We start from the raw sequence: 23918 nt of genomic DNA, 5'->3' as shown, positions 1-23918 counted from the left end.
ACTCGTACCCCTTCTAATCACTTCTTCCATCTTCTTCTTCTTCTTTTGAGCATGGAAAATCTGCTGAGAAAAAAAGATGGAATAGATGCACAGTGCCTTCTATTTAGTAGCATTAGGACCCTTAAATCTAGAAGCACCCTGTATTCCACTTAAACAGTGAAGGTGGTTCTTTTGTATCTTCGCTTTTTCCAGTGTAACCAAGGGGACTTTTCCCATCTCTGCTTCATAGACTTACTTAAGGAAGTCCATCAAATGAATTACACCATCTTTCTCTTGCATGTCCCAATGGGCTGCTGTTGCTCATCAGGGGTTCTCCTGCTATCTTACACAACTGGTAATCATAGAGCAGCCTTGCATTACTTCAGCTTCCATATATGGACTACAGTTTCTACTGCACTTCTGTTGCAAGCTACCTTGCCCATAGTGATAGCCACCATATCCCCCCCCAGGAACCTACCAGGTGGCATATTGGTTGTAGAACCACAGCAGCCACCTTTTCCCCCCAAATGGGGCCCCTGTTATGTAGCTTCCTAGTCATTTAGTACCTGACAACTAGTTCTGTGAGTCCTGACCATCCACTGTCTCTTCTTTTCTTTGGCTTTCTGCTCTGCCACTTGACTGGTATGCTGGGAGAAGGTCTGGGCTCACTCAGGTTGCTCTGTTGGAAGTCTTCCTTCACTCCCTTGCATGGGTCTCTCCAAATCCTAAGACTACTCCTGTTTGCAACTGTGGCACAGAGATAGGAGGGGATGCAAAGGATCTTAAGCACTGAACTTGTGACTCTTCTCCCCAGTGGGAGTTTGATGCAATATGTTTGAGTGAGGGGGTGGATGTGGGATGTAGGAAATTCCCTTCCATTAAAACTCCCACCATACTGACATCAATTCTTCATTTCAGTATGACCACAAGAGAGTGGCCACAAGAGAGTGGGTGGGTGTGAAGCCTTCCTTCCCCTAGCTGTTTCATTGTTACCTAGGCCATAAAAGGAAGCAATTCGATATGTGGGCTGAGCTGTGGTGGTATACATGTGGCCAATTGTATTTCTTCCCAAAGTAGTAAACATTTTTCTCTCCTTGACAGATCATGTAATCTGGTTTTCAAAGGAAATGTGCCCCATGCCATTTGGTCTAATCATACTTGATGTACTCATTGCCCTGCATGTACATTGACATGCTTGCACACATGCTGCATTATCATTTTGATCTGAGATTAGGTTGCAGAAATTCCAGCTCTCTGGCTGGAGATTTGGCCCCTTCCAGAAATGGCCCCTGTCTGCTAGGAAATCCCTGCATCCATTCAGCGTGCTGGAAGAGTCTTTTGCTCTGTTATAAAATCCATTGTGCAACCACATTTGGAATATTGTATACATTTCTGGTCACTGCACCTAAAATAGGATATTGTAGAGTTGGAAAAAGTGCAGAAAAGGGCAACTAAAATGATCAAGGTGCTGGAGCAACTCCCCTATGAGGAAAAGTTACATCTGGGACTATTTGGCTTAGAAAAAAGGCAAGTACAGGGAGACTTGACAGAGGTGTAGAAAATTATGTGTGGTGTAGAAGAAATGGATAGGGAGACATTTTCTCTCTCATAATGCTAGAAGTCAGGTTCACCCCATGAAGCTGACTGGTGGAGGATTCAGGGTAGGTAAAAGGGAGGACTTATTCACACAGTGCATAAACTGTGGAATTCACTTCCACAAGATGTAGTGATGGCAACCAATTTGGATGGCTTTAAAAGGAGGTTAAATAAATTCATGGAGGAGAAGGCTATCAATGGCCACTAGTCCTGATGGCTCTATGGTACTGACAGTATCAGAGGCAGTATGCCTATGGACACCAGTTGCTGGAGAACATGGCCAGGAGGGTGCTGTTACACTCATGTCCTGCTTATGGGTTTCTCGTGGGCAGATGTTTGGCCTCTATGTTAACAGAATGCTGGACTAGATGGACCCTTGGTCTGATCCAACATGGCTCTTATGTTCTCAGCAGCTGACTGTTGTATTGTAGGCTGCCACTATTTATTTATTTCTTAATGGCAGGTGCTCCCAGAGCACCATGCATTGCTTTATGTTAGCTGCAGAGGAGAAACTGTTCCTAATGTCATGATGCAGAGGAGAGTAAGAAATATAGTTTTTGCATTTGTGGGTCTTTACCTATCTGATGGCATTTTTCTATGAGCAACATGTAGCTTTTCTAAAGGCATTTTATATGTATGGGTGTTAGGGGAAATGTTTATTGGCAAGCATTAGTTCTAAGCAGTGCAGATTCTTTGTAATCCCTATTCCAGGGGTGGGTAGATCCCCAAAGAATATGCTGGGAGATCTCTAGGTTATTTACAGTATTTCAGCAAGGATTTGTGACTCCCAGTTGCTTAGCAATAGCAGCAACAAAATGACTCCTCCCCATCCTAAATTACACTGCTGGAATGAAGAAAACACGGGGGTAACTGGGAGTAGATTTTTATATGGAAGTACTGTGAGCTCAGCTCTGGTACTCAGAACAAATTCCTAGACTTAGAATTCTTTAATTCTGATTGTGTATTGCGCCAGGCTATTATTGGTGGATCTTGGGATTCCAGTAAAAGAACAAAGTAGATCCCAAAGTAGATCCCCACCCCACCCCACCCCTGCCCTGTTCTGTTCTACACACGTGTATATATGTGTATATATATTTGGCAGATGGGCAAAATAATATTCAAGTAGCATTGGCAGAGATGGGATTAAGTAGATATGACTTTGGTTCTGCATAAAACAATGCAAGTGGTTGTTTTGGATCCAAACTCCTTTTCAATGAATGGGAGCAGATCAGAATGCGTGAGCGGTCCTAAGATGAAGTGGCACCCAAAATAGAAAAGCAGTGTGTACTTGCAGCTATCTCTCCCATCAGCTGATACATGGGTCTAGGAGAGAATGACATTATTTCCAGGACCCATCCCCGTGCATCATGCTGCTGGGGAAATCCCTCTGCTTTACTTTTATTTGCAGTCAGCCACCATATGAAGTGGTGGAGACTGGAGTAGTCTTCTTTATTTATCTTGGATGGTGGGGGTGAGGATTAGAATGTGAAAAATGAACTAATGCCAGAGGAAGAATCCCAGCTTAAAGACTACCTATAAAGACAGCACTTTCAATGACATTTCTCTGCTCATGAAGGATAGATTCAAGGTGTAGTTGAGGGGCTTTCACTGGGTATTCCTTGTCAAGGTTTTAGAAGTGACCACGCACTGCTGGGTGTGGAAACAGAAGGGTTAAAGGCATCTTCCCAGCCATGGAAGCAACGGCCCTTGGGGTTAAGTGAGCTTGTGTATCTTGCTAGGTTCTGCTGGGACTCGTCGATGTTACTCCATGCTGAGGAATGTCACGGTGTTTCCCCACCACCACCCCCAAGCACAATTTTGAGAGAGAAGAAACATCTTTATTATTATTTTTTTCTGCTTTGCTCTCCCAGTTCTCCAGGTGTGCAGTATGCACCCCACCCTGGGATAGCACAGAGCCACAACAGTTAATCACCGTAAGGCACAGATTTCCCAAAGGTTGGTTGGGACCATGTGGGTGGGCTGCCAGTTTGGTGATACTGATGGTATCAGCTTAGCATGCTGGGTGGATGAAACCTGGTTAGTATTTTCTTGATCTTTTTAATTTATTTATTTGTTTTGCATGCTTCCCGCATAACACACAGCACACACTTTGTTCTATCATTTTATTTTCCCACGAGGAAAGGAAATTTGTTGGCTTAATTAGAACCCACCCCTTTCCAAAATAGAGCGGAGAGATAGAGTAGCACAAGGGATAGGGTGGATTCCAGAGTGAGGAGCTGGGGCCTGCTCTCAAGGTATAATGTTCTTGGTAAGCTACCAGGTAGGGAGAGAGGAGTCATTGCCATGAGGTAGCCTTTCCCCAACCTGGTGCCCTCCAGAGGTCTTGGACTACCATTATCCCCAGTCAGTGTAGTCCATGGACACTGGCTGGGGATCAAGGGTTTTGTAGTCCAACACCACCGGGGAGACACCAAGTTATGGGAAGCTGCCATAAGGGAAGGCACTTGCCCTGTCTTTCTTAATGTCTCCTTTTCACTTCAGTAATGAGGTGACCCCAAAATTCCATAAACTGTACCAATTTCTTGGAACAAAAAACAAACAAAAAAGGAGTGGGGGTAGAGAGTTAGGGCCTTTCCTGGAGCTTCCAAATCAGAAGAACCTCCCTTCTATTTCTTTTCCCCTGACTCTAGTTTTGCACTCAGGATATCCAGTGTCCAAATAAAACCAAAAGCAGAAATGCACTTGGTGTTTCCCTCTGAGCTATTTATAACCTCTTCTCTCACCCACCCACCCACCCACCCCACGTTTCACAATCTGTGAGAATTAAATATATGCTGTTAGAATTAAATATATTAATCAGAATAATGAGGAACCATTGGGTATATACACAGTTACTATGGAGAACATTCTATAGCTGCAGGGCTCATGCTTTTGATTACTTTTTCATGGGAACCGCCCCAGTGTTTTGCAGCATTTCCACTTTTACATGGATCCAATGTAAAGGTGTGGCGCTCAACTCTTTCCATGTCCATTTCATACCTGCAGGGTATTAAACTGCCTGCCTTTCCTCCCCTATTTTCACTACAGCTTGGCAGACTTCATTCTAGATTAGCTATGGTACTCAAAAGAAGGGTAATTAATAAATTCAGGTCCAGCCCTATCATTTGGCAGAATGAAGTGTCCATATGAGACACTTGATTTGGGGTGTCCTGAAAGGACAGCAATTTGTTAGCTAATCATGGAAAAGGGAGAAAATGCTTGAGAAGATTTTCTACCTCAGGTGTCAAAATAACTTGGCTGGCCTTGGATGTTATGCACCTTGACTTTGATGGTGATGCAGGTGCCATTTGCGACTCATGCAGCAAAATATCTTGGCTGGAGACATGATGGCGTCTTAGGGTTTGTTCTTTTTATGGATGCCTAAAGGCTGGTGTTCAAGTAGCCTGGCAAAGGCGTGTCTATGGAAAAAAATACCTTAAGAATTCTTGGAGGCTTATGAGTATCCTATGCAGATTGAGAGGTGTGTTGCGCCTCCTACTCTGTATTTGCCCATGTAGTGGAGGATTCGCGGAAGGGGAAGGAAGATGGTTGGAGACACCTTGTAGCCTCACGTCTCCAATCTCCTTTATTCCATGCCCCCAGATACACCATTTTTTACCCCTTACAAATGTGTGTTTGCAAGCTTTAGGTAGCAACCAGCATGGTTCTTTCCATACTGGGTGGGTGGGGGAGGAGAGTGTCGTTTCCTGGCTCCAAGCTCCAATCCCTATCGCTGAGTTCAGATCCAGGAAACCAAAAAATCCTATGTCCCCCAGGCACTGGCTAGGGGGCATAGAATTCCCAGAACTAGGGAAACATAAATGATTATAATACCGTATTTCTTCGATTCTAAGACACCATCGATGGTAAGACGCACACTAATTTCAGTACCACCAACAGAAAAAAAGCTTTGATTCTAAGAAATAATAATCACGTCTGTGATTCTAAGATGCACCCCGGTTTTAGAGATGCTTATATGGGGGGAAAAGTGCATCTTAGAATCGAAGAAATACGGTAATAAATATATGACTGAATTGCTTAGAGTAGTTTGCAACAAAGGAGAGAAGACAAATAGTCCAAAGTAGTGGTCCCACCTGCCTGATTTTGAACAGCTCTTTCCCCCCTTCCCTCCATTCCCACTATCTATCACCCTTTACGGCTTATTACAGAAATACCAAAAAAGGGCACCAGTTGAATAAGAAACAAAGAATGAATGGTAAAGAGCATGCAACTATACAAAAATATTATAATGTGTGACAAACCATTACACAGGAAATAACTATAGAAGCATACAAAGTAAGCAGAATCAGGTGAATTGAACAGATTTACACAGAAAATACAAGTGCTAGAAAATCAGTATCACATAAAAGCGTAAATTGAACACAAATGAGCAATGCTTTTACAGATGGGCAAAGGTTTAAATCAGTATAACATAAAAGTGTAAATTGAACACAAGTTTTTTAACAGATAGGCAAAGGTTTAAATGTGTCGATTTGCATAGATGAAGCACACACAGTACACCCACTGCATTTAAAATGGCCATGAATGGTACGGTCTGTAAAGTGGGGCGGATTGATGTCAGAATGTACCAAATAATCCCTGAGATTTTTGTGTGTCTAAGTCCAATTTATGGCGGATTACTACAGCCAAGTAAATGACTCACAGTATGCCAATGTTTACATATAATTTTCATTATGGCATAGGATAAAAGGGAATATGTTAAGGAACATGTGCTCCTATTCTCAGGATTCCTCACAGGATCCTGCAGTAACTTAGATCTTGGGATTGCGTCCACTCGGCTTTCAGCATCATTATTGTGTACTGGGATACACCCTGTACATTAGCTGCTGTATTAGCCTGATTTTTATGTTAGAACACTCTTCATCTTGAGAGGAGTTCCTTTTAAGACATAAATATGACCAAATGGTAAATTTCTGTGCAATTGAGATGAATGGCAGGATGAGAGAATGTTTTCAAATATAGTTGATCCTGCTGCCCAAAGGCGCCCTTTATGGTGGGGCCAATGCTTTCAAACAAGACTGGGGGCCACATTCCCTCAGGGATAATCTACGTGAGGCCACAGGGGAGGAGGGGGAGGGTTCATTATTCAGGCACAGACTCTTACTTTCATCTATTCCCCCCACCCACCTTCTTCTTTCTAGGACTGCAATCTTGGGATATGCATACATACCTGGGAGAAAGTCCAGATGAACTCATTGTTTCATTTTTGAGTAGATCTGCACATAATTGTTCTGCTTATTCTGCCTCCACTGCCCCCATTTCTTTCTCTCTCTCTCATTCTCCAGCATCTTGCTATATCCCTTGAAGCCTGCACTGATGTATGCAGCTCTGCTTTCCCTCTGCCCAAATCTAGCTCCTCCTTCCCTCTGCCTAAATGCAGCAGTAGTGTAATTGCTGCAGCTTCTGCCGCCCTTCACCCAGGATAGCTGCATGGAACATTTTAGCACAGCCTTCTCCAATCTGGTACCCTCCAGAAGTGTTGAATTGCAATTCCTATTTAGTGGCACATGCTGATGTTTTTACAGCCGCCGCCAAAAGAGTGCTGAACTGTCACACTAAACAATGGTGCTGTCTGAAGGTGTTCACTTTACCCAGCAGCATGGCAGAGCCAGCTGTAGCAAGAAGCAGTGTTCCTAGTAACTATGCCTGGCTTGGCCTGGCTAGTCCAGAAGTTTGGACCACCTTCTCAATCACAGGGCCTGACATTGCATATCTTTGTTCCCTTCAGTTTCTGGAGAGACCTTTGGCTTACTTACCAGGTAAGTAACCCAAAGTAACTTTGAGCCTTGAGGATCTGATTCAAGACTTGGATACAGTTACACATATTCATGATAGAAGTGGAACACCTACAGACCTGATCAGCTCCTCTGCAAAGCAACAGCAGCTTCTCAATTGAAAGTTTTGCCCATAGTAGATACTTTTCTCCTCAATTCTTGCTCCTCATTTGAACACCTATGTCATGTTGCGCAATCAAAACAGGCATTGTGGCTGCAGTAATGATAAGCCCACTGCATTTAAAATGACCATGAATGGTGCGGTCTTTGGAGCAATTCTGCCTGCTGCCCTCACCTGGCCTGGAGAACAGAACCTCTGCCTGCTATGACTTAAGAAGCCCTCAGCCCTGGCTCAAACTCTCAGCTAACGCCACTTACTGCACGCTCCGCATTTGCTTCCTAGTATTGTCTTTAGCCAAGTCTACTGGCCATTACTGAAGAACTGTGTGTGCTCTTGTAAGTATGTGACTGCTGGCTTCTGTCTAGTGAGCATACAGCCCTGCATGCCAGTACATACTGTACACTGAGGAAACCATGAAATTTGGAAGGGAGATGAGGTATAAAACCCACTGGCCTGAGTAAGTGTAGCAAGGCCTGCCCTGAGGCACTTGATAGCTAGCCTGGCAAGAGTCTCCTTTGATCTACCAAGCAGTTAAAAGGAGATCATTAACCTGATCTAGGCATATAACCTTACCCTCATAGAAGCTGAGTAGAAAATAACTGGCTACCCTGCTTGGCTTGTGGATAGGCTCCTCCTCATTGCCATTCCACCTTTCTCCCACTCAATTCACAAAATAAGGTGGATGAGTGGCTTGTTTGCACTGGGCACATTCCCTTATTAGGGTTATGTCGTCTGTTTGCCTGGAACGTGTGTACAATCGCCAGCACATACTGTAGCACTTCTTCTGAAATAAACTCCGCGACATCCGCTCACCGGGACAGTTTGAAGCAAACCAGTTTCCTGCACAATAAGTGCAGAGATCCCTACATTTCATACATGAAGCCAGTCTCTACAGGTGCACATGCTTTATGCTGGATCCAAAACTTGTTTACTCAGAAGCAAGTACAACGGAGTCCAATGGTGCTTGCTCATGAGTAAAGGCTCCTAGGACTTCAACCTTCAGCCCTGTTCCAAAGAGAGAATAAAGATCTATTGTAGCCCAGACTTACAGGCCCCTCTGTGAAGCAGAGGATAATGAACTTTACAAGCTGGGTGTGTTGACATGCTTTGGTCTACCTGATAACATCTCTGACAAGAAAAACTTGGCACCTAAACTCACCTCTCTAAACAGGGAGTGGAGCTAATTCCTATAATCAGTTCTTCAGCATGTCGCCCTCCCATGACCTGCTTTTGCAAATCCTCTGGTAGAACATTGATCCATAAAAGCCCAACCAGTTTTCCTTCCTCCCCTTTTATCACAGCTTCCTATGCCCCTTACCCACAAAGTCACACAGCCCTGCAGCATTTGCCCAGCTCTAGCAAGTGCATGAGTTTAAAATAAAGTTCCATCTCTCCTTCGTGTCTTAAAGATCAGGAAGGGCCAGTGGAATCTGTGTCATTGCCTTGTCATTGCACTGTCATCAGGTGCAATGCTTTCCAAACAGTCCCAATTTTCAGTTCTGATCTCAAGTTGCAAAAGCCTAAACTTTGTAAACAATTCTTTTCCAAACTGAGCACACTGGTACAATTTGAGGGGCCTTGTGAACAGGATAGGGAATGTTTTGGCTCTATATTGCTCCTCTCAAGCCAGTCTGTTAGTCCATATACTGCCATTTTCCCACTTGGCAACTCCTCGTTCCTGAGTGAGATCATCTGCTGGTCTCTGGGCATATCCTCCCACTACCAACGTAAAATATAAGAGTTATAAGATTATATGAAGAGCCATGCTGGATCAGACCAAAGATCCATCTAGTTCAACACTGTTTACACAGTGGCCAGCCAGCTTTCAACCAGGAACCCACAAGTAGGTCATGGGTGCAAGAGCACCCTTTTGCCTATGTTCCCCAGCAACTGGTGTATATAGGCTTATATAGCCTTTCCCCCAGGGAATCTTAAGAACTGTGGGTTTGTGTGGGGTTTGGAGATTTTCAGCAATTCTCAGTAACTCAACTGTAATTCCTAAGATTCTTCGAGGGGAAACCGTGGTGGTTTACTTTCACTAGTTGTGCCTGAGGATTGTCTTTTCATCTCTGTGGGACCGCCATATGATGCAAACAAGCCCATAAGTAAGCTGCCAATAGATTTAGAAACCCAAACCAAGATAAATACAACAGGTGCTTTCCGTGCCCTCCATTACAAAGCTCCATGTCAGTAACCCCTAATCTTAGCCTCAATATATCCCCTACAACTGTTCAAGCAACCTATCCAACCATTGCAGGACAAAATTGGTCTCCACACATTTTTTTTTTCCTTAGGAAAGACAATAGAGAACACAATGGGCCGTGAATAAACATTTATGAAGCAGTAATTTTTCCTTATTGTTTCTGCAGTTAAGTTTTAACCAGCACTGATACAATATTAGACTATTTGGGTTGGGCTGCTAAAACATAAAATATAAAAACATATTAAAGAAAAGATTATTATTATTATTATTATTATTATTAATTTATTTATTTTTATATATAGCACCATCAGTGTACATGGTGCTGTACAGAGTAAAACAATAAAATAGCAAAACCCTGCCGCATAGGCTTACATTCTAATAAAATCATAATAAAACAATAAGAAGGGGAAGAGAATGCACCAAACAGGCATAGAGTACAGTAAAACTAACAGTACAAAAGTCAGATCAAAATCAAGTTTTAAAAGCTTTAGAAAAAAGAAAAGTTTTTAGCTGAGCTTTAAAAGCTGCGATTGAACTTGTAGTTCTCAAATGTTCTGGAAGAGCGTTCCAGGTGTAAGGGGCAGCGGAAGAAAATGGACAAAGCCGAGCAAGGGAAGTAGAGACCCTTGGGCAGGCGAGAAACATGGCATCAGAGGAGCGAAGAGCACAAGCGGGGCAATAGTGTGAGATGAGAGAGGAAAGATATTTGTTTGTTGAAATTTATTTACTGTATGTTTTAATGAAAAAATGTTTCTTACATAGCAGGAGAAGTGGCGAAGTTCAGTGACAGAGCACATGCTTTACATGCAAAAAGTCTGTCGCGATTCCTGGAAATAACTGCTTGACTCCCTGGAGAACTGCTGCCAGGCAGTGTAGAGCAGGGGTAGGGAATCTCAGACCCAGGGTCCCAATCCAGTCCTCCAAGGGTTCCCCAGATGTCCAGAGCCCTTTCCCCCCAACCACCAATCGTTTGTTGGTATATTCCTTACTGCCATTTTGCATATGAAACCTCTGATCAACCCAATGAGAGGTTGTTCTGTGATGTCTGAACCTGGACACTATGGGTTAATCATGGGTTAAACAATCCACAGTTAACCCATAATTTCTTCTTAGGTTGACTGTGGGTTGTTTAACTGACATTTGATGCATAGTGGCCAGGTTCTGATGTCATGGAGCAACCTCCGATCAGGGTGGTAGGTGGTTGCATATGCAAAATTTATTTATTTATTTATTTTATTACATTTATATACCGCCCCCCAGCCGAAGCTCTCTGGGCGGTTTACAACAAAAATGGTGATGGCACACACCACAGCAAATGGTGGGTTAATTAATTGATCCATGATTTGCCGTCATTATGTGCAAACAACCCCAGAGCAAATTATTTTGCTGACAGTAGTTACAATCCACTAGGAAGTTCTCCTGTGCAACTCCTAACTGAATTGAATGGGAACTGATTAGAAGCACCATCATGCTCTTCCACAGCTCCCATTCATTTCAGTTTGGGCTTGCGTGCAGGAGAATTTCCTAGTGGAGTGTGCCCCATGTATTTGAATTTACTTCAAGTACAAGTCTCCGGGATAGGAAACTAGATTACTTCCCCTTGATCCTAACCTTAGTTTTGTCTCATTCATCTCTTCCTTCCAAAAGTCCACCAGAAAAAAATCTTTTTTTAAAGGAGAGCTGATTCAGTTGTTTTTCTTTTTTCTGACTTTATTACAATGAACCACTGATTTCTGCCTCCCCCTTCCACCACCCTGTCTCCTCATGGTGAGGACTGATTAGTGCATCCAAGTCATCCCTTTGAAGGGTAGCCTTCTGATGATATATATATATATATATATATATATATATATATATATATATATATTTGAAAATGAAGAGTGAAAATATAATTTAAGCAACTGTTGCAACATTACAGAATGTTTCATTAACTGTGCAAACATTGAATTGGCCTATTTTATGACAGCAAGGGCACTATTCAATGCTGCTGTTGCATCACAGTTTTATGACAAACTTCCCACCCCCACCCCAGACATCTCTCTAGTGACCCCATGTTTTCTCACACCTTTCCTGCAGTGCTGAAAAAGAAAGCTGCCTTGTGGTGATACAGAACAGAAAACTATGGAGTGGCACAAATACATACTAGTGGAATGCTGTTACGGCCAAAATGATTATAGTGTGCCCTAGAAATGGTTGTATGTTTATGTGTTCTTAACTGGATCTTGGATGGATGTAGTAGGTAATCTCTCCTTGAAAATCTAGTTCAATTGAGCATGTCCATCTACATCTTAATCTCTTTCTTGCTTAATGCTTGCTCTGTAGTTACTGAATACACAAAAGTACACAATTAGCATTTCTCATGTGAGGCTGATCTGGATTCCAGTTTTGTGGCCCCACACATGAGGTTTATTCTCTACAATCATCTGTGTGTACTCTCCTGAATGCCAAGACATGTGAAATTCATGAGTATCTTACTTCCTCTGTGATTATAAAAAAATGTAATCTACATCATACTACGTCTCCAAGACATATGTCACAGTAACAACTGTTGTTTTCACACCCGGTGATATGTATGGTATACATGTTTCTGTATAGGAAAAATAATATGAAGTGGTCCTTAGGGGCAAACTACACATCATGTGCAACCACACATATTAGAGCCTTGAAAAGAAGTTTTTAGAAAAGCGTTTTCGAGAGGGATGATTTAGATTGAAGAAGTAGTAGGCAAGAGGACACCATTAACCTTTCCCCACCTGCTATTTCCTCACTCCAAATCACCACCCAAGTGTTGTTAACTCCTTAGTTAAAGTACTCTGGAATACAGCTTTATTGAGATTACAGTCCAGCATTTGATAAAATTGGGTATGTGTGTATGTATGTATGTATGTATGTATGTATGTATGTATGTATAAACCCAGTAGCATCACCAGCCAGCTGACTGGAGGATTCTGGAAGTAGTGTACAACACATCTGGGGGTTACCAGGTTGGGGAAGGCTGACTTTGTGTAATGAGAGTTTCTATGTTTGGGCTTTTACTGCCAAACAAAAAGAAGAAATCAAGTTGCCAAAGAAAAGTCAACATCCCTTTCCCGGCTTTAGTTTTAATTGTTCTCATGGTCTCCATAGAATGGGTCAACATTATAAAATCAGCAGAAGGAGAGAGAAAAACTGAAGAACATTTTCAAACATAATTAACTTGAAACCATTAAAGCTGCAACAATCTACCTACAAGGGAGAAAGCCCAATTGAGCACAGATGGACTTACATAAAACATGCATAGGATTGTAAAAAGGGGTCCTAGATAACGGATTTGTGAAGCAGTCTCAAGATCTGTCTGTTAGCAGAATGTTCAGAATTCTTGGGTGTGGAATCCCCAAAGGTCATCATGGTGCTTTCAGATGGGAGTTTTTATCATGCACTCACCCTGCCTCATTCATGGATTTTTATCTGGGGGTGGGGTGGGGGTAGACATCATCTTCCACTTATAAACCTCCCAGCTCTGCCCATTGCTGCTTCTGTCTTTTTTCTTTCCACAAAAAAACTGCGAAGGTGGAAAAGACAGAAAAGCTGCACAATGTCTTTTGATTGGTAAAGCTAAGAGATGCCCATCTGGAAGCACCCCAAGTGTCATCTTTTTATTATTATTATTCTGCAGAGAATGGTGGGTCCTTGGAGGGTTATAATCTCACACTTTGGAACACATATGCACATTTTGTTCCACCGTTTGGCTGGCTGCCCTTCTAGTCCCCTCCCCTGTGATAAATGTAAAGCAGCTGGTACAAACTGACATAAGGGGCCTCTTTAACTCTTCATCTCTCTCTTTATTGTCTGGCAGGGAGACCCCATCCCTGAAGAGATATATGAAATGCTGAGTGACAGCTCGGTGCGCTCCATCAGAGAACTCCGGCAGGTCCTGCGGATAGACTCCGTAGGTAAATCTCCTCAACAATGAATGTTCCTCTTCCTTAAATCCCAGGCGAAAGCAACAGTAAGACAAGAACAAATATATGTGCATGCCAACAGGGCCATCATCAAGGGTAGGCATGGTCTGGCACTGGCCAAGGTCCTACTTCCCAGCAAGGGCTCATTGACAAGAGTCTCTGGAGTTGTTCCTCCTCTTCCTCATTGCAGCCGTCTTTTTCACCTGCTTCTCACTCTGGCTCAGATAATGGTGGTGTTGTGAATGAGGAGCCGTAGATGCCACTGCATATGTACTCACTGGCTCTCTACCTGTCAAGCAAGCAAATGATGAGAAAGAGGATGAGGAGCAATAGCAGCTGGTGAGAAGGCAGACTCACTGAAGGAGGGGGGCCATTGATGGTATCTTGCTCATGGGCCCACAAAAGCCTTGAGCTGGCACTGTATGCCACCAACAAAGGCTATTGTTGTTGGACACTCCAAAATAAGTGAATCCGTTGTTCTGTAGATTCAGGGTAGGCAATATAAAACCACAGGCCATATCTGGGTAGCCAACGTCCACCTCCACCCCAACAGCTCACAAGCAGGTGTGTGATAATTTACCTGCAGGACAGCCATGTAGTATTTTTTATTTAAAACATTTCTTGGCCACTTTTCGCTGGGCAGAATCCCTCACAGGGTGGCTTACAACACTACGTAGGTACTAAGTATGTAGTCTTAGCCCATACAGGAATACCCAGAGGACGCATGAATGTGGAAATTGTGCTTTCTACACAGGGACATTTTGGCATGTAGCAGCAGAGTTCCCAGGGAGGTGGTGGAAAGCAGGAAAGTCATGGCTTCTAACCGCTGGAATCTTTACTTGCCTCCTCCTGATTTCTGAGAAAGGTTATCACAACAGTATTCACTAGGAATTGCCCAAGGCAAATCTAGATGCAGGAAACGTTTAATAGGGTGTAATAAAATGTACTGCTGCTACAGATAAAATTTTTGAAACACAGTTTACATGTAAACTATTGGAACGAAGATGTGGTTCACCTGCAAATATAGCTTTTAGCTATGGCTCTCTACATAAATGCCATGGCCTTCTTCCATTGGCAACCACCACACTGCCTGCTTGCCGCTACCTTTTTTCTCCTGATTGCCCCTCTCTTTTTCATTACCTATCTTCTCTCCCATTCCTTCAGCATTGCAGCTAAGGGAATGAGCTGTGAATCAAGAAATCCCAAGTTTAAAAATTGCCTCAGCCATGAACTCATAGAGTGGGCCTTAGGCAAGCAAACATTCTCTCAGCCTCAGTTCACCAACCTGTGAATAATAAAACTGCTACTGTACAACAGGAGCGTTGAACTTCAGGCCTGCAGGCTGGATCTGACTCACTTGGGATCCCAATGACCCTCGGGGGTTTCCCAGATGGGCACTCCCCTTTCACCTGACCACTGAATGTTTGGAGATTTCCCTGCTTTCTGGCAGTTTTTCCCCACCCTAAAAGATTGAAATGCCCCTCTCCTAAGGCTAGCAGCAACAGCTTTAAGCTAAAATATGCTGGTATTTTTGCTCCGCCTATCATAGGAACGTGGGCCCTGTCTGAAATGTAATTTGGCCCCTGGGCTGAAAGAGTTTTAACAACCCTGCCATACAAGGGTGTTGTAAAGATTACTGAAGTGCTTTTGAACACTCAGAAAAAATGGCATATAAATACTAAGGCTGCAGTTCTAAATATGCTTGCTAGAGAGTAAGTCCCACTGAACTCAGAGGGTTTACTTCTGAATAAACTTGTTTAGGATTGCACCGGATGCTGTATTACCTTCAGTCTTACATAAGTAGGCCCCACTCATAGGCCAAGGAAAAAGCAGCGCGTAAGGCTACTCTAAACCAGGCTTCACATGAGGCACGTTGGGATGTGACTGCAGGCGGGCAGGAGCGAGGAAAAGAAGAGCAGGAGGACGTAAGAGATGCCCTCATTAGTTAGCAATATGCATCTCCAGCTAATTAGCAAATAAAGCTGTTTTAGTATTAATACCTCTACCCCTCAAAAAATATTACTAGTGTTAAACAAAAATCTGTTTTTTAGATTGGGGTAGAGGTTTTCAGGAGTCTGGGAATTTCATCAGATTCTGTACTAGAAATTAGACATCCGGAATTCACGGTGCAGTTGCTGCCCTGTTAATTTATCAACTCCAGATCCCTCTTGCTTGTAAAAAGGGAAGAAATGAGCAACCAATTTATTGTTGGATCACAATGTCTGGATAAAGAATCTTTCCTTGGCTGTGTGGTGGTGCTCTGGGGATACCTGCCCACAAGACTGAGGTCACACAAAAGCCCTCGGACTGAGGAGGTTTTGGCACGTGCAGGAATGTGAGCACGCGTCATGGCCACCGGGTTGGCCCTGGAATGTATTTATAAACACTTTCTTCATGAATTCCATTCTACCTCAACTTCTGCTCCCGCCTGTCCTCCCCCCTCCGCCTTCTCCCTTGTGTTTGTCTGTTTGTAGCTTTGTAATCTTTGCTGAGACACTATCTACGGGGGAACAGAATTTCCTGCTTTTGTTTCCTATGCCAGTTGGACCACTGGCGCATTCTCAAAAGCATTCCCGCTCCCTTTCAAAATGCCTGTGAGGGGAGGAGGAAAAGAGAGAGGGAGGGCACCAGCTGTGTTCTGCTATTGTTTCCCTTAGAGAAAAGCGGCTAGGCCTCTCCCCACCACTTCACTCTCACCCCCCTTTCTTTTGGAGCACACAAGCCACACAATGGTGTGGCTTCCAAAATTAGCTGCACTGGCTTTTCCAATGGGCCTGCCGCCCTCATCAGCAGTAGCTGTACTGCCCTATCAAAGAGAAGGACACCCTTGGGGAAAAGGAGGGGAGGCGGTGAGGTTGCGTGGAGAACTCTTGTTTTTTAATAGAAGATTTGTTGCGAGTCAACAGCACTGCTATTTTTTCCTTGTCTATTTAACCTTTGCGCAAAAGCAGCCCCCACCCTAGCCTGATAAAATTCCAGAGAATGGGGGATTGAAGGAGGTTGGGAAGAGCCTGTCATGAATAAGTGATACATCTTTGTTCCAGTGACTAATCTCGCTCGTTGCCTCGAGAGATGTGTTGTTTTAAGGCACCGAATTTAGGAACAACAGCCTTTCAAGATAGTTTCAATCCATATACTGGAAATCACATCTGAAGGCCTTGAGTGTCACGGTAGCCATTGCGTCCTCATATCACTCCTGACCATGTCCGTGTGGAATTATTTTGGTGATACCTAGTCAGTGCATCTGCCCACCAGATCCCAAAGTGTGTAAGCAGTGCTGCCTATATGGAATCTGATGTGGACAATTTGTGGCTGTGTTTCTTTTGGCCTTAAAGATGCAGGCTTGTGGTGCATTGTGGGAAGCTTCTCTTCATTCTGATTGTTAACAGAAAAACACAACTCTTCAGTTCCCTGTTCTTCACAATCCAAATTAATCCCACAGTACTGGCATCTGTCCTGCTTCTCATTAAAAGTCAAGTAGTTCATAGAAGGAGAGACCTGCAAGATGTATCTTCAAATACTTAAAATGTAGAGGGGCTGTTCACTCCAGGAATGCTTGAGGATATGTGACAGGAATGGCTTTATTGTCATTCTCTCTGGGAAAACCTACAGGTGTTTTTATAGGGAAATGAAGGCCTTTCCACCACTCACAAAGTACCCTCAGTGCCTAAAATGTAACATATGATCCTGGCACCCAGTTAAATGACAGCGAGAGACTGTACTTCAGTGGTATACACACATGCTTAGCATGCCAGAAACTCTAGGTTCAATCCCTAGAATGTGGGAGCAGGTGATATGAAAGGCCTCTGCCTGACAGCTAGTGGGCTTCTGCCAGTCAAAGCAGACAAAACTGGGCTAGATGGATAAATAGACAACTTCTTACCTCATCTAAATCTTTTGTTGTAGTGCTCTTGAATCATGCATTTGTCTGTCTGTCATTTTAAAAAAATGTTTAAAACAGCGCCAGGACAACTAACTAAACAACTACACTATAGACAAACCTCATATACAACAATGGCATAAAACGGCAACATGAAGATCCATTATATATGTAACCGTAGGAAAATGCTTAGTCTAAAAAAGATGCAGGCTCTTGTAGGCCTTCCTTAGGAAAGAGATTCAGAGCTCTCAGGCCATGACTGAGAAAGCCCTGCTACCAACTCTCCTAGTTTTTTCTTGAGACATGAATGAAACTTGGGGGATCTTTCTTGTAGATGTTACTAGGTGGTAGTGTGGATTGTTCACATCAGAGAAGCTGCTTCGTAAGGTACATTACTTGATCTATAACGCCTATACAGCTTGGGACTAGGCTGCCTGAAAGACTGCCTTCTCCCATATGAGCCTGCCTAGTCCTTAAGATTTTCTGGAGGGGCCCTTCTTTTGAAACCACCCCCAGTAGAGGTGCATTTGGCAGCAATGCAAGAGAGGGCCTTTTCAGAGGTTGCTCCCAAACTGTAGAAATCCCTCCCAAGGGAGGCTAGGTTTGCTCCCTTTTTGCTATCCTTCCAATAGCAGGCAAAGACCACTTTATTCAAGCAGCCTTTGGCGTGTAAGTGGGTCTGTGGGAAAACATTTCTTGGCCGTCTTTCAGGACATAAGTCCTCACAAGGAAGCTTAAAACAATAAAATACATAAAAATGGTTAAAATATTAAAAGCAATAAAATCATAAATACAATAAAGTAGGAATTAAAACCAATAAAAGCCAACAAAACCAGCAAGAACAACAATGGCAACAGCAGCTACAACAGTACTCATATCATGAGAAGGCCATGGTAAAATAATATGTTTCTAATGCCTTCTTAAAAACCTGCAAGGATGGTGCATGGCAGGCATCTGATGGGAGTTTGTTCCAAAGGTATGGGGCCACTGAAGAGAAGGCCCTCTACCTACCCACCTATTTGCTCTCATGGGTGGGCAAATAAAAAAGGTGGTCTACTGTACACCATCCTTTAGTAGAATGGTGGGGTATAAATCAAATAAATAAAATTAATAATTCATAGGATTTTCTAATCTCTGCTGAATGATTTTGTAAACTGAACCTGTTTGATAGGCGGAGGATATATTTTCTCACTCTATATATAGGTTGTTGAAACATCTTTGTTGCTCTTTTGGGTGATACAATAGTGGGTGCCTTCATTTGGAGGCTTGACATGCAACCTGTCCTTTGAGATTTTAGTCCATTGTTAACTTTCTGATAACTCCACTCTTCTCCATCTTGTGCAAGCCTTTTCAGATCAAGGCAGGGAATTGTTGGACAACCCCCTAAATAACATGCATAGCATTCCATTCTGAAAAATGTTAATAATTTAGGAGTGAGATATGTTATGAAACTAAAACTTTGCTAATTGAGGACATCTCTAAATATAAAAACATGTTTCTTGGATCGTAGAGGAAGATTTTTTCAAGTTAATTTCAAAACATTTTTGGCATGGTGTTTGTGACCAAATCCCATGAAAATGGTAGTGGGCTTGCTCACTTCCACGCTATGTATGTTAGCTTGAAATGTGTAGCATTTTCTAGTTCTACTATTCAAGGGTCTGATGTTCAGGTATGCATACTCCTAAAGGCAGTTAGCCACAATCTCAGATATTCAGAATTTGGCTTCTGGTACAGAATGTGGATTCCTGAAATTCTTACCTTTCTCTCCCCGTTCCCTTTTTTTAAAGCCCCATATAACCTGCTTCTTGCCTTTCTGGGTATTTGGAGAAGCATTTATAAGGGGTATTGGAAAAGAATTCCATTATTCAGGGGGTAGAGATTCCTTACATTTGCATGGCTATTCATTGTTTCCTTGTGGCCTCCAGTTACATTCCTTTATCCATATATCTCTCTTGCCCCTAAGCTTTATTGCTGTGTCTTGCTAGGAATTCTGCCCCACCCTCCAAATTTCAGAAGATGCAAATATACCAGTTTACATACAGTTGGCTGGTCTGTATAATTGATTTTGTGCTGCTGAAATATGGAGATGGATTTTGCTGCAGATTATGGAGGTTTTACTAGAAGAGAATGAGTGATCCTGCATGGTTGTAACACCCTACTCATTGCACTTATTAACCCTAGTTAACCTTCCTAATAATTATCCTAGGGAGAAATGATAGTGTTCTACCTGAACCAGTGAATCTCCTTTTTTAGATTCTGTGAACCTTCACGTGCTTGCTCTGGTGGTGGAACTTTTACTTTGCCTTATTTAATTACATTCATTGTTTTTTTCTTGCAGAAGAAGATAGCTCCAATTCATACCTGAACGCCACCAAAATACATCCTGATCAAAATCCTGTTCCTTTTTCCCGAGGGAGACGAAGTCTTGGTGAGTTGTGTGATGTGCCATCACATCAAAGCCAGTGTGATGTAGTAGTAGATTGTGTTAGACTTGGACCAAGAACACCTGAGATCAAGTCCCTTCTCATGCATGAAGCTCACAGGGAAACCATGGCAAGGGTTTCTGCTTATCTTTCCTCACAAGATTTTTTTGAGGAAGGGCAGGAGACATATATGATTAACTAAAAGAAATACATTTTACATGTGCGAGTCCTAATCTTATATGCCAGTAAGTGTTTCCCTGATCTTGGGAATTTAGCTTCTTTGGTCTCCAATTCACTGCCTCTGAGATTATTAGAAATCTGGATTTCTGTACTAAACAACAATAAATCTCAGCTTCTGCAAGTGGAAACTCTAATTTCTGCAAGTGGAATCAATTATACTAAATAGCCTCTGAAACAAGGCAAATGTGTCAATGCATAAATTGGATGGTATTTAGAATCTGCAACTTTCTAATATGGATAAGATGAGACACATAATACAACTGGACAGGCTGTTGAATGGCACAGGGAGGAATATAATCTTGTGCTACAAAGTTGATTTCATTAAAATGTTTTCCTCTTGGACCCTTCCAGGTGGAGAAGAACCTGTAGAGGCAGCAGTAATTGCTGAGTGCAAGACACGGACCGAAGTGTTTGAAATCTCCCGGAGCATGGTGGATCCCACCAATGCCAACTTCCTTGTGTGGCCACCATGTGTGGAAGTGCAGCGGTGTACAGGCTGCTGCCACACGCGAACCATACAGTGTCGCCCCACGCGGGTTCGTGTGCGACACGTCCAGGTAGGACTTGCCTCCTTCTCCGCAAGTCTGTATTCTCTCCGTTTCAGCAAATAATCATCATAATAATCAATCTACAAGATCAATTCTTTTGCAGTCAATAGAGTGCAGTGTACAGACTTGACAACTTCTGGAAATGTAATCAAGGTAGATCTAGACCCAATTCACACGCCAGCAATTCCTACGTTGTTTCCCCCAAGAATTGCTGGGATGAGCAGAATGCACTAGTGCTAGCTTTTTGTTTCCGCTTTCAATTATTCTTTATTCTTGGGTAAAGCCTCATTCCTGGGTTTCTAGGAGATCTGCTTTAACAGTTGAGCTTTGTAAAGTTTATGTTGTTTGTCTTAATATTAAAGAGTTGAGTTCTTGCATATTGCTCTTGATCCGAACTTGCTTATTCCTTTCGCCTGCAATGTGATCCTATATACATGTATAGGAATTATACAGCTGTTCGGAAGTAAGCTGTGCTATGTTCATTGGGACTTACTCCCATGTTAAGTGGATATAGGATTGCAGCCCAAGTTACCAATGGCCTTATTTTGGATGCTGTGGGGAAGAAAAAGGTATTCTATAAGATACGCAGAACTGCACTATGCAATGCAAAAGCAACATGCAGGTAGAGGCATAAATCAACATTAAAACCAGCCGTCTCGTGGTAGAACTGGAAGATCTGAATATGCTGAGCTACTATGATTCTTTACCTCACTAGTACACCTTGCTCTTCTAGCAAATACTCCACTAAGTCAGCAGCTCCTCCTCATGATCCTGTCTAGATGTGTTGTAAGCGGATACCTGCCAGCTGACCTCTCCTTCTAATCCTGCTAAATATCCAGCCTGTAGTGATCTTTATGCTTCCTCCCGGACAAATCGTTTAAAAATATAATGTAAATCCCTTGGTTGACCTACGCGTGACAGAGAATTCCATGGGCCTTCCACGGGTACGAAGGCATGGGGGAAGGGAAGACATTACATCATCCATGTGCGGGAAATTCCTTTCTCCAGAAATCTACACTGAATAGGAGGACAGAATGAAGTGAGGGGGGTTGGGGTTGGCAGTAGAGGGAATTGTTTTTGTGGAAAAAAAGCAAAAAAGAGGTCAACAGCTAGCTAGAAAATGTGACCTGGAAATGCTTTCTCTGAAAATAGAGATGCCTTTATTGTTTGGTTGGAAACGTTTGTCTAGCCAACACCGTGTGTCCTGAAGTGTGCAGAGTAGGACTTTCAAAGAAAGATAAACAGACAGAGAATTAGGCTGTTAATTTTCTGGGCAGAATACAGTCCCACAGTCTAAGCCACTTTTTAAAGTTCCCTTCAATAGGGCTGCTCTCACTCCCAGGAGTAAGGAATACTAATTCTTCAAGCCATCGTCATAACATAAATGTAACCCTCTTAGCAGCTAGCTCAAGCAATCTGGATCTATCTGCACTGCAGTTATATTCTTGTAATGCCTCTAGTGTTTACTTGGCACATTTGTGGCAGGTTGATCTGGGGTGGGTGGGTGGATGGAAGTGGCAGGCAGGCATTGGTGGATAAGGGATGGTCTTTCGCAAAGAGGGATCTCTATGGGCCCAACACACAACTTAAGTTTATTATACAATCAGCAATGAGGGAGCATCATAAGCAATAAGTAGGAGATCTTTTTGATTCCTAGATCATGGTGCGCCTTTGTGATTCACAGATTAGTTTAGTAAAATGGTTGTGATGACCCACGCAAGTGAATTTGGTAACTTTGATGAACAGTGCTTCGTCTGCATTTCAGCCAAAGGCTGTAAAGGACTTTGAAAATGTATCCACCCCCCTCAAAAGTATTATTTATTTGTTAAATTGATTCATATAATTTTTCTCTTTACAAAATATATAATACCAGTGACCCTGGTTGAGTCGATGTAAATTCAGCATGTTTACATATCACGGATTTACGTTGTTGTTTTTAATCTCTTCTGACAGGTAAGCAAGATAGAAATTGTCCGCATGAAGCCAGTCTTTAAGAAAGCCATTGTGGCCTTGGACGACCACCTGGAGTGTCGATGTGAGGCAGTATCATCCCGGCTTCTCATTCGGGCAAATTCACGTGAGCACAGAGGTGAGTATTGTAGAACTGACGTTTATGACAGCTGGATGGGTGTGAAGGGAAACCTGGTGGAAGGAATGTCCGGGAAGCCTTCTAGGAAGGGAAGAAAGGTGCTTGTCAATCTCGGTCAGCTGTTGCATACCAGCATATGTTGTGTTCCCTCCTTTTCTGGCAGGTGGGCCTCCACTCGGCACTGTGACTTCTCTTCCAGCAAGGGCACGAGCGCAACGGTTACTGCCACGAAAGAGGAAGCATCGGAAGTTCAAGCATGTGAACGATAAGAAGGCGCTGAAAGAAATCTTCCCAGCATAATAGAGATGCTGGCAGGCAAAAGTGCAAATGTCAGGTAATTGTAGCAAATACAACTGGCGTATTGTGAATGCACAGGAACCTCCCTGGGCTGCTTTTACATGAGGGCCCTTAAGTCTTGCTGAGGCATTGCTTTTTCGCAATCGGCTGGAAGTGGAATTAAGATGACTGTTCCACATGACAAATAATATAACTGTCTATTATCCAGCAGTGCCCTTCTTGCGATCAAGATCCTTCTATAATTACACATAAGTAAGTCCCGTTCAACAAATCCCTCACCTATTCTGAAAAGGAAGCACCAATGGATGCAGAAGATGCAAGGAGGAAACTTTTAATTAAAGGAACAGTAGCCTTTAAAAGCACTCTTTTCCTCATGTGCTTTGCTTTCTGTAGAAAATAATAAAATTATTGAATTCAGAAAAGCACATTGCCTGTCCATACTGGTGCTGCAATTGCATTTTATTGTACAAATAAATGCCACAAATCAGTTCTGAAACATACAACACAGGAAAGCAACAATTCTATAACAAAGTTGTCTAAATTTTCATAGAGGCTAAGGTTATGAATGGTTATATATTACCTGCAATATTGAACGCTGTATATCACTTAATACCAGTCGGTGGGGAACATTAGTGGGAGAGTGCTATCACACTCCTATTCTGCTTGTGGGGTTCCCACAGCGGCAAACCAGTTGCTCCATTGGAAACAGAATGCTAGACTAGATAGGCCTTTGGTCTGATCCAGCATGGCTCTTCTTAATGTTACGTTCTTATGGATGTGCCCCAAAATGTTTGCAAACAAAGAAT

At 42.8% G+C, this 23918-nt stretch overlaps 1 protein-coding gene across 1 annotated transcript in view; it reads left to right on the top strand.

Moving 5' to 3' along the window:
* Positions 1-23918, top strand: part of PDGFB (platelet derived growth factor subunit B) — a 33902-nt gene that overhangs the window by 5661 nt on the left and 4323 nt on the right. Inside the window, exons 2-6 of the mRNA XM_063133545.1 lie at positions 13530-13626; positions 19854-19943; positions 20530-20735; positions 22680-22815; positions 22979-23149. Of these exons, the coding sequence (XP_062989615.1) occupies positions 13530-13626; positions 19854-19943; positions 20530-20735; positions 22680-22815; positions 22979-23115 (666 nt within the window). The 3' untranslated portion in view covers positions 23116-23149. The remainder of the gene's footprint in view (positions 1-13529; positions 13627-19853; positions 19944-20529; positions 20736-22679; positions 22816-22978; positions 23150-23918) is intronic.

This window comes from Elgaria multicarinata, chromosome 9, assembly GCF_023053635.1.
Source record: "Elgaria multicarinata webbii isolate HBS135686 ecotype San Diego chromosome 9, rElgMul1.1.pri, whole genome shotgun sequence".
Taxonomy (NCBI): Eukaryota; Metazoa; Chordata; class Lepidosauria; order Squamata; family Anguidae; genus Elgaria; species Elgaria multicarinata.
Note: the sequence above shows the minus strand (reverse complement) of the source record. Positions and strands in the feature narration are given on the sequence as shown.